General features: G+C 34.6%; 1 protein-coding gene across 3 annotated transcripts in view; it reads right to left on the reverse strand.

The window, feature by feature from the left end:
• The window catches only part of LOC114334209 (band 7 protein AGAP004871), a 688,330-nt gene that overhangs the window by 600,783 nt on the left and 75,429 nt on the right, over positions 1-12,118 (reverse strand). For 2 of the 3 annotated variants that reach the window (XM_050661391.1, XM_050661392.1), the window contains exon 3: positions 4,866-4,877. The exons of the other annotated variant lie outside the window; for it this stretch is intronic. In XM_050661391.1, the coding sequence (XP_050517348.1) occupies positions 4,866-4,877 (12 nt within the window). The remainder of the gene's footprint in view (positions 1-4,865; positions 4,878-12,118) is intronic. 3 annotated transcript variants of the gene reach the window in all.

A 12,118-nucleotide genomic window follows, 5' to 3' on the forward strand; every position in this document is an offset into this window, starting at 1 on the left:
CTGTCTTTGAATATTATTTATTGTTTTTAAAACATTTATATTTAAACTAAAAAGGGAAGTTCCCTAGGCTGGCTGTATACCATATAGTTAAAAACTATCTATATATATATATATATATATATATAATCGGTTTAAAACGTCCTCCGACGTCTTCCGATGCCCAATCTCCATGCATCTCTATCTTCCCAAAGGTCTTCGTCTAAACCTCTCTCTCGGATCTCTCTGTCTATTCCTTCTCTCCAGCCCTTTCTGGGTCGGCCTCTTTTTCTTTTTCCATTTGGTGACCAATCTAGAATCTGTTTGGGCAGACGGTGTTCTGGCATTCTCTGCACATGCCCATACCACTTTAATTGTTGTACTCTTATATCTTCGACAATCGTATGTGTGACTCCCATAATCTCTCGTATACGTTGGTTATTAACTCTTTCGAGTTTTGATTTTCCTGCGGCACGTCTCCAGTAATCCATCTCCGTGGCTTGTAGTGTTCTTTCAGTAGTTGTCTTTAATTGCCACACGTCACTTCCATACATTACCATGCTCTTTATAATAGTGTTGTATATTCGATGTTTATTTTTTTTTTGATATATGTCGATCCCAAATAATACTATTTAGTTGCGATTGGCCCTTCTACCTTGAATGTTTCGTTTTTTTTTATAGCCTGATCTGATTTGCCGTCGTCCGTGATTTCTACTCCTAAATAAGAATATTTATTGTTGTACTTAATGTGTTGTCCGTCATTTAAAATTAGACTCTGCTCGTTGCCACCGATGTTCATGTACATTGTTTTATCTATGTTAACTTCTAATCCCCATTTTTTGTATTCTTCGATTAATTTTCGAGTCATGCCGCTGCATTTCCGCTTCCAAAGTTTCAATGCTTGTTCCAGATATATTTTGAAAAGTGTCGGCGATAGGCAGCATCCCTGCTTCAGTCCTTTGTCTACTACGAAACATTTGGAAACATTCGTTCCTATTTTAACTTTGGCGTTGGCGTTATCATATAGTTTTTCCACTGCTGTTATGAGATTTGAGTTGATATTGGTTTGTCTTAGAGTGTTCCATAACTTATTTTGGGGGATGCTATCGTAGGCCTTTTTTAGATCAGCAAACAAAAAGTGGACTTCTTGATTTACGGCAACCTTTTTTTTCTATAAGTTGAGTGATACAAAAAAGGTGGTCTATGGTCGATCTACCAGCTCTAAAACCTGCCTGTTCTTCTGCCTCCATATCAGTGTATTCTCTTTCTATTCTATTTTTGATCATTTTCCCATAGATTTTACTAATGGTACTAGTAACTGCTATTCCACGGTAATTATCGCAATTTTGTTTGTTTCCTTTTTTATGTAAAGTTGAAATGGTAGAGGTTTTAAATTCGGCTGGAACCTCTACTTTGTTTATGCAGTTTTGAAAGAGTATTGTCAGGTGCTCATATAGTTTTTCAGTTCCATTTTTTATTAGTTCTGAGGGTATATTGCCAGGTCCGGGTGCTTTTTTGTTTTTGAGTGAAGTACAAATATCCTTTACTTCCTTTTTCGTGATTCTTATAGGAGATGCTTCAACGCGTATGTTTTGGTTATTATCTTTTATTTTAAATTCTACTCGATCTTCTTGTAACAGTTTACTGAAGTACATGTCCCATGCTTCTAACGAAATTGGTGAGATTAAATCTTTTTTCTTGTCGTTGGTCCTAAGAGATTTAATAAGTTTCCAGCTTTGTGTACTTCTGGTTCCTCCTATGTACGTATTTATTTTTTGACAGTTTTGATCCCAGGATTCATTTTTTTTCTGTCTTATCATTTGTCTCACCTTAGCTTGTTGGTTTTTGTAATTAGACCAATTGGTATCTGTTTTTGCACTTAAATATTGTTCATACTTTTGTTTCTTTTATTTTATCGCTGTGTCTATTTCTTCATCCCACCAGTATGGAGTATTTTTGTTTTTCTTTTCGTAATATCCAAGGGCTTCTTTTGCTGCAGAGTGAATACTTTCTTTAATGTAATTGTAGTGGTCCTCGATGTTATTGAAAGTTATGTTTTTAAGTTTCTCGTTTAGTCTGTTTTGATACAATATTTTTACACTATCTTGTTCTAGGCTTATAAGATTATATCTTACGTCATCTGCCATCTCTGAGCGAACTACTGGTTGTTCCTTCTGGCATCTTCTTGAAAACATTATTTTTGCTTTTAAAAAATGGTGATCGCTTCCACAAACTGCACCTCTATAAGCTCTTACGTCGTAGATTTTAAGATTTGATCTTTGGCGTACAATCAAGTAATCTATTATAGATTTTAGATTCCTTGTTCTCTGTCCCCAGGTGTATTTATGTACTTCTCGATGTTGATAGAATCCATTTGTAATACGGAGCTGGTTCTGTTCGCAAATTGTGATGAGTCTGGTCCCATTGTCATTTGTTATGTTTTCTCCGTAAAGACCAACTATTTTATTGTTTTGTTTTTTTCCGACCCTGCCATTAAAATCTCCAAGTAAGATTAATTCCCTCGTATTTCCTATCGATGTTATTTCTCGGGTTAAAAACTCTAACATGAAGTAAAAAACCACTTCTATATAATTGGTATATTTATTAAAAATTTAAAAATCCGAATAAATTGAATAAAATGTGTCCAATTCAGAACGTTTTCGGTACTATCAGTCCATCATCAGTGAATCTAAATAGAATAAGTAATCCTACTATTAAAATTGAAGTATGGTTGAAATTTTGAAATTGAAAAAATGTGGTTATGATTACTTACTCGAATACTTGCTAAATAGCCCCAGAACCAAACAATGGTTGAATTTATAATTCAATCTACATTATGTCATAGTAATATTGTACAGACTAAACGCCGATGTTAAAAGATATAACCTCCGGGAACATGGTGAAAACCCTACTGGTTTTATCTTTTTGTTTATCATTATTAATAGCAGCTCATACTTCCTTTATAATCAATTTGATCAGTTTAGTTTTATAGTATACAGTCAAATTAAAATAATTTTATATTAAAAAATTTTTTAAAACACAATTTTCTTTTCAAAAAACAATAGATTTTAATGTTAGACATTTTCAGATACAAAAATCTTTATCATATTATCAATGTTTTGGATCATGACCTTTTGTTAAAACCTTTGAAAATCGACTACCTTTTTCTCTACTGTCAATGTCACTCTAAACAGTTCCTTACAATCTTTTGACACTTGGTAGTCAACGTTGGCCTAAGATGGTTGTTTAAGTTTCCTGGTAGGGTTTCACCATGTTCCCGGAGGTTATATCTTTTAACATCGGCGTTTAGCCCGTTCAATATTACTATGACATAATGTAGATTGAATTATAAATTCAACCATTGTTGGATTCTGGGGCTATTTAACAAATATTCGAGTAAGTAAACATAACCACATTTTTTAACTTTCAAAATTTCAACCATCTTTCAATTTTAATAGTGGGATTACTTATTCTATTTCAGATTCACTGATGATGGACTGATAGGTCCGAAAACGTTCTGAATTGGACACATTTTATTCAATCCATTGGGATTTTTAAATTTTTAATAAATATACCAATTACATAGAAGTGGTTTTTACTTCATATTAGAGTTATTTATATTTAACTTTCATTTCAACATCATTTTCACAAAAATTTAGATATGAATGTGCTTTGATTGATAATAAAATATACTGCATCGTTTGGTGAAGAAATGTCCACATAAGACTCTACATTATTTATGTAAGTACACTTTTACACTATAATTCTGACAATACATCTGTAACATCTGTGTTGCCCGCCTTGCAAATGTTTGTGTTTGTTCAACAATAAGCCACGTCAAGCAGATAGCTCATTTTTGCTACAAATATTTTTGTTAATCTGACAAAAATAACTCGATCTGTACATTTCCTTAACATAACTCCTGGCTAATTATTAATTGTCAGTGTGAATGTTTTCCGTAGCTTGTAATTAGTACAAGTACAAAGATTTGGACTTGTAGGTACATACTCATCAAGGCCCCTTTCTTCTTCGCATGGATTTATGGTGAACAGGGATGTCCAAAAGTAGGAAAAAGAGGCTAAGTTCTGATGTTATCTACCATATTGTTTTTAGAAGTCAAGTCATGTTTTCGAATGACGCACAAACTTTTTTTACACGTAACTCTAAAGAGATATAACTAAACTCTTTCTCATAGGCACTTTTCAGTGGGTCATAGTTTTTCGATTTCTTTTCTAACGCATTAAGTTGGAAGTGAGAGAAACAAACGTACTTCCGCGATTACAGTCATTTCAAACATTTATTCTAGCTGTTGATAGATGGCGCTATAATCGAACAAAAAATGATTTACGAATTATATATTATACGACTATAATCTGTACAATTTATAAGACTATACAAACCAATGGAAATACCATTTTATAAATGCAATAAACACAATTGATTTGTTTTTATACCAAATTGCAAATAAAAGGGTTATACTGCAATACCCTTTTCATATTTGGCTGATTACGATTCTGACAACTGTCATTGTCAGATTTAACTAAAATATCATGTTATAAATGTGTATTATCACGGACACCTTTTTTTTCTCTCACTTGTGACGCACTGAAAAATGCCTGTGAAAGGAACCATATCTCCACATCTGTACAAGCAAAAATTTGAATTTAAAAATTTAATAATAAATCTAAAAAATGCGGTATCGGACAGGGTACTCTACTTAAAGTAATACTATGCCTTGCCTACACGCAACATGTAAAATGTATAATTAATATACTTAATAATTATTAATAAACTATAATTTCTGTAATTCCTTAATAACCTATAGTGAAAAACTCATATGAAAAGAAATAAGCATTAGAAAAATATTACTATTATGTTAAAATACTTACAGGATGCCTGACCTGAAAATAAAAGAAAACAAGTTACAAACAATGCAAAATATTATTTAAATATAAGTATTTCGAAAATAATAAAAAATTTGAGTAAAATAGTTATTCTGATTTCCCTCCAAATAAGAGCTTATTTCCAAAGTGTCTTAGTGTCTCCAAAAATTTCCGATTTTTTGATATTTTTATTTTATTAAAATTGTTGTAGAGTTGTTTAGGTCTAAAATAAAGAAGTCTATAGAATACAGTTTTATGCGTCAAAATAGCTTATTTATTATTTGAAAGTGCATTTGATAATTTCATTTATTTTTAAAACCTTTCATTTCTCTACTGGTTTTAATTGCAAAGCTTCTTAATCCAGCATCCCATGAAACGTGACCTAGCGTCGCTTGTATACAGTGCTAGTCAAAAGTCCGTACCCCCCCTCGTATCTTTTGAACGGTTATACCTATAATAGTGAAATTTGGAGTAAGGAAATAAACGGACGTAAGCTTCTTAACTAGTTATGACAGGTGACGTAATAGTGACAGATGACGTTACAGAGCCACTGTGACCGATAATTTTAAATGGGACCTTATAGCAAGTGATACCTCGTTTGAAAGGTATTTAAAATACCTATTCAGTCATACTAATTTTTTTGGGTTTAAGTTGATTTTGATTTTGGTGAATAAATTAAATAAATGTAATATTGTAGTTTCGAATTTAATTAATAAAAATTCAAATGTCCGCCTATGGATTTTTTGTCAAAAAAGTCGACGTTTTTTAATTCTCTAGTAGTTTTTACGTCAACGTCAACCTGTTTGACAAGTAATCATAGGCGGAATTTTGAATCTTTATTAATTAAATGCGGAACTACAATTTTATATTTATTTCATTTATTCATCAAAATTTGCTTAAACTCAAAAAAAAATAATTTGTCTGAATAGGTATTTTAAATACCTTTCATACGAGGTATCACTTGCCATTTAAAATTATCGTCCCATTTAAAATTATCGGTCACAGTGGCTCTGTAACGTCATCTGTCACTATGACGTCACCTGTCATAACTAGTTAAGAAGCTTACGTCCGTTTATTTTCTCCCTCCAAATTTCACTATTATAGGTATAACCGTTCAAAAGATACGAGGGGGGGTACGGACTTTTGACTAGCACTGTATAAGTTTTGAATGGTTTTCGAACGATTATATTTCGAACACTTTTGCATAATGAAGTTTTTTATTTTTGATACAGTAAAAACAATTGAAATTGAAATCCCTTTTCTCAATATGGTTTATTTCCGGGAATCTGATAATAGTCATATTTTTAATACTGTAAATATTTTATTTTTCAGACGAAAACAATGTATAGTTGAATACGAAAATATAACTTGGTTTAACTACCAACATCAGCATTTTATTTACACTGACATTTAGTATAAAAAAAAGTTAGTATGTTATCACGTTCTTGTAAACTTAACCAATGCCGGGATGGCGACGGCGAAACGGCCGACGGCGAACTGGCTCGACGGCGAACTGGCTCGACGGCGAAACGGCCGACGGCGAAGTGGCTCGACAGCGAAACGGCGACGGCGAAATGGCGACGGCGAAACGGCGACGGCGAAACGTCCCAGTCCGATATTCGTCTACTCGTTCGACATTGGTTCCGTTTATGAAGAGGTTCTTGTTATTTCTTTGCGTTTTAGATATTTTCATAAATATATCTTTGTCCTCTTAATGTTCATTGTTAGACCGTATGCTTGGCTATACATACATCGCTATTCTGTTCACCAGTTTCTAAAGATCTTCAAAATTTTCGGCTAAGATGACTGTGTCATCCGCATATCTAATGTTGTTAATGGGAACTCCGCTCACCTTTATTCCAGCAGTTTCAACCTCAAGAGCTCTTTTTAGGATCTCTTCCGAGTAGGCATTAAAAAGAACTGGCGGCAATACTCATCCCTATCTCACCCCACGTCTAATTTCAATCTCCTCTGACAGCTGTTCGTTAACACGTACTTTTGCTCGCTGCTTATAGTATAAATTAGATATATGACCAGACATGAAGACTATACACTTGAGCGTTATTATGTGCTTTTGTTCACTCCAGTGGTAAGTCTGGTCCTTTATAGAATAGACTAAAAATATACGCTAGCAATTACCGTAATACTTGTGGGCTATATTTTTTTAATTGTTCGTAATACCTTGGGTATTGGGTATTACGAATGACTACACTGCAGAAATCAAAGTCAGAATCGAAAAAGCACGTTCTAATTTTATAAAAATGAAAAAGATCCTATATGTAGCACAGCTTTAACATTAGCTCTTAAAGTACGCCTAACAAAATGTTACGTATACAGTGTACTATACTATGGAGTGGAAGCATGGACGTTAAATGTAGAGACAATGAGACGACTTAACGCCTTTGAAATGTGGACCTATAGAAGAATTATGAGGTTTTCCTGGGTAGATAGAGTTACGAACAACGAAGTACTGAAAAGAATAGGTAAAGAGAAGGAAGTTGAACTTACAATTAAAGAAAGAAAACTACAGTATCTCGGACGTGTGATAAGGGGCGAGAAGTATGGCATCCTGCGACTCATAATGCAAGGAAAGATAGATGGCAGAAGAAGCATCGGAAGAAGACGAATTTCATGGCTGAATAACCTGAGAGAATGGTTTGGATGCAGCTCAAAACAACTATTTAGAGTTACTGCCTCAAAAATTAAAATAGCTATGATGATTGCTAACCTCCGTAGCGGAGATGGCACCTGAAGAAGAAGAATAACTTGGGATAAACGTACTTGCTCAAAGATGTCGAGATATATCTGTAGACCTACACTGTTGTTTTATTGACTTCCAAAAGGCATTTGATCGTGTTGAGCAGCCTATATTGATCGAAGATCTAAAAGACATTGGCTTGGATGGCAGAGACGTTCGCATAATTGCAAATTTGTATTGGAATCAAACAACATCAGTTTTAGTAGATGGTGTGGAATCACAGGCTCTTAATATTAAACGAGGAGTACGGCAGGGACGCCTCTTGTCACCCCTGCTTTTCAACGTTTACTCCGAAAGAATTTTCAGGAATGCACTTTCTGAAAAAGAAGAAGGAATAAGTGTGAACGGTGAAGTCATCAACAATTTGCGATATGCGGACGATACAGCACTCTTAGCTTTTAGTCAAGAAGATCTGCAAACACTTGATACTTGATAGTGTCGTTGAGAGTTGTAGGGAGGCAGGTCTGGATCTGAAGATACGGAAAACCAAAATACTCGTAATAAGTAAACAACAGCATATACAACCGTCTATATAATATGAGGACCCTAGAAGTAAAGGGGTATAAGTGACATTTTTGTAAATATTGAGATAACTGCATCACTGAACTGGAAATATTTCATTCTATTTGGAGGTAAAGAGATCTAAGCGATAACTCTAACAGGTGCTGCTTTCTAGTTGCAAGTTACTTAACCTCCAAGCCAACTATGAGTAGGGCGTCGAAGAGAAGAGATACGTGCGCTTATACCCCTGTTCCACTCTATCAGACTGTTAGTTGAGTTTGTTAACATTTTTGATGGGTAGTTGTATAGCTCCTCTAAAGCAATATTACTTTGTTGTTAAAGTAATACTTTATTGTACACTGCAGTGTTTTATCTTATTATAAATTACAGTGCTTTTAAGAAGAGTTCGAACAAAATTTCTGAAAGGGCAACTGAAATCATAAAAGAGCATATTACATATTAATATCCCTAGCTACACAAGGCACTACACTAGAAATAAGACTCCAAATAGAAGGTATCTTCCTCAGAAGTATAATTTGAAGTACTACAAACTTGTGATTTCTGTAAGGAGGAAAAACAGGCAAAACTTGTAAATTAAAGCTTTTTTAGAAATATTTTTATTACTCAGTTCTAGCTTAGTTTCAAAAGTCCAAGTATATAGACATATGTGGCAAATTTCAGATAAAAATAAGTTACGTTCGGCAGAAGAAAAATATGTAGCTCAGAGAGAAAAAGACTTATGTGTCAACTTCTAAAGCATATTATTTAAGGCAACTAGAGACGTAAACCTTAGGGGTCCATAACCAACAGACTGGAATGACCCATTTCTTTATGTGACAGGAAGGTCAGGTGCCACGTGGATATCAGGAAATATCTTGTCTCCTAAATTATATCAGAAACCTTCCGCCATTTGTGAAACAGATAACTACATTTAACGACAATTGTGGAGGTCAAAACAAGAGTCATCTGACAGTCAAATTTTGGCTCTACATTGTCAGAAACACTCTTATTCAAGAAGTAGATCATTTTTTTATAACTTGCCATTCTTATAATGAGTGTGACCAAGACTTTGGTTTAATAGAGTTAAAAAGAAAAGAACCAAAAGGACCTGTATGTACCTCAACATTGGATGAAGCTGGTAACATCTAACAAGTAGAAACCCACCTGATCTGGCAAAAACTCTGTCCTTCTGCCAGATCTCTTGCCAGTACCAATTGGCAGAAGGCCTCTCAATAAGCAAGCTGAATATATAAATATTCAACAGTTACTCAACTATGTAGCTCAATTTACTAGCTACTCAAGTTTTTCACAAATCTGCGATATGATTGTCAACAAGCTGGAGAACTAGCAAACTCAGAAGAATCAGAATTAGAAAATGATGATTTGGATCATCATTACGATACTGATGTCGATGAATCAGAAGTCAATTATGTATTAGTGTTATGGTGAAGAATAAATTTGTACAGAAACTTTATAATCTTTTAACATTTTTTACCTTTATGTTGCATTTCTTAGAAGTAAAGGGGCACAAGTGCTACTTAGCAACCTAAAAATGGCCCCAAAATGAATAAAGCTAATAAAATTATGATTTCTTGTTAAAACTAATAATTATAATGCCCACAGTTACTAAACCGGTGAAGAAAAACTAGTATTAAGAAATCATGGCAATTACAGTGAAGGCTGAACTTTGAACGGCGTTTACTAAAAATTTATTTTTTGTCACTTATATCCCTTTACTTCTAGGGTCCTCATATGTAAATAATACCAAACTTGAGCAAGTTGATAAAATCGTTTACCTTGGACAGCAATTAAATTGTAACGTAGAAAGTCACGGCGAAATTAGATCTAGGATAGAGTAGGCCAGAGATGCTTTTAGAAGAATGTCCAAGGTGTTATGTAACAGAGACCTAAAATTGGCATTGAGGATCCGCCTACTTCGCTGCTACGTGTTCTCGGTCTTACTTTACAGTGTGGAGTCCTGGACTGTAAATAAAATCGACCTAAAGAATTTTAAAAGTTACCTGGGTGGAGAAGATTCGGAACTCGAAAATACTAGAACGTCTCAGCAAGACTAATGAGATAATAAAAAGCATCAAGCAGAGAAAGCTGGAGTATTTCGGACATGTAATGAGAGGTCCCAAATATAGGTTGCTGCAAAATATTATGCAAGGAGAAATAGCAGGCAAACGCAGTCCAGGACGAAGAAGAACCTCATAGTTGAAGAACTTGCGAGATTTGTATGGTGTTGATACAAGCATGCTATTTATGGTGGCAGTGAATAAAATTAGGATAGCTATGATGGTAACCAACGTTCTGAAAGGATATGGTACATGAAGAAAAATACCTTGTGACTATGTCTTAGTCATTCGTTCAGTATTCCGCATGCTTTCCATTTTTTTAGAGTTCGAATTGCATCTTCAACTTCCCGTATCATGAGTTGCGGTCTTGCTTCAGTTAAAAGTTGTGAACAATGTTCGATTCAATATTTTTCTTCTAATGAATCTATTCTACCAGCTCATTTTCTGTTTGTTCTCAAATTTTTATTCTTTTACATGCTTTTCTTGATCTTGTTGGCCCTGTTGGAGTTATTTGTTGAACTATACGCATTTACTTTCCCAGGAAACATTTTTTACTTTAGTTGCTAGACTTTTTACTTTTCTAAATATTAAAAGATAACACAGGCCTACAGTGTTTTTGGTGCCAAAGTATTTAAAGCTGATGTTGGGTATATTTGGGGTGCTGATTCCGAATATGGCCTTAGTTTGGTTCTATCAGCTCTAGTTTTCAAGATAACGTAGATCATGCCAGCTTTTATGCATTAAAATTCGAATATGTTGATATGAATATACTAAATTAAAATAAAAACCAAACAAAATAAAAAATACGTATATTTTAAGCCATTTCATCATCATCATCCTCCTCCTCCAGCCCTTTGCGTCCACTGCTCGACGTAGGCCTCCCTCATTTTTGTCCATTGTGCTCCATTTTGAGCACTTTGCATCCACTTTCTTGACATTTTCTTGAGATCGTCAGTCCAACGAGTAGGGGGTCTTCCTCTACTTCTTTTGTCTACTTTCGGCCTCCACTCAAGTAATCTCTTCGTCTACCTCCAATGTCTGATTCGGGTGACGTGCCCGTCCTAGTTCCATTTCAGAGTGTCAATTCGGGAAATTACATCGGTAACTCATGTTCTTAGTCTAAGTCTTAATTTCCAACTCGGTCACGAAGCGATATACTCAGCATTGACCTTTCCAGTTTCCTCTGAGCTATTTGCAGCATTTTAGAAGTTGTAGCTATCAATGTCAAAGTTTCGGCACCATAAGTCACCACAGGCAACACACACTGGTCACATTTTTTACGTTTTAAAGAAATTGGTATATCACTTTTAAATATGTCTTTGAGTTTTCCATAGGCTGCCCATGCCCCGTCTTCCTTGGTAGCGGTCCTCAATGGTTTTTATCTCTTGGTGAAGTCTCTCACCTTGCTCATTACTTGTGTCATCTAAGTTTTCAGCAAAACGGTACAGGTGGCTGTGAAGATAGTTGACTTTGATGCTCATATTCCATCCAAGTGATTGGAAGTCATTCAGCAAACCGTTTACCAGCTCAGCATAGTTTTCACTTTTGTGATTTCCCAGAAAATTTTTCATAATATCCACAAATGAAAGCCGAACTTTTTTCTCTACTTCATTCATTGACCCCACAAAAGCCGGATCCTCTGTAAGAAGTCTGATCTGTGGTCCATCAAAGATTACAGCTTTAAGTTTTTCCATACTTATCTGGGGAAGCTTCCTTCCTATGTAGGCGAAGCATGGTCCATGGGCTATGAGCCATTATTAGATGGAGGCTGAATGGGTTTACAAGTGGTAAATGTATCATTTTAAAAGTTTAAAAATACTCTCCAAGCTGTTTTATTTCCTTATAAAATAGTAATGTAACGATAATAAAGTATTATTTCTTGCATAAATAAGGCATAATACAGTGAGGACAACAAATATATA

The sequence above is a fragment of the Diabrotica virgifera genome, chromosome 9, assembly GCF_917563875.1.
Source record: "Diabrotica virgifera virgifera chromosome 9, PGI_DIABVI_V3a".
NCBI classification, from domain to species: Eukaryota; Metazoa; Arthropoda; class Insecta; order Coleoptera; family Chrysomelidae; genus Diabrotica; species Diabrotica virgifera.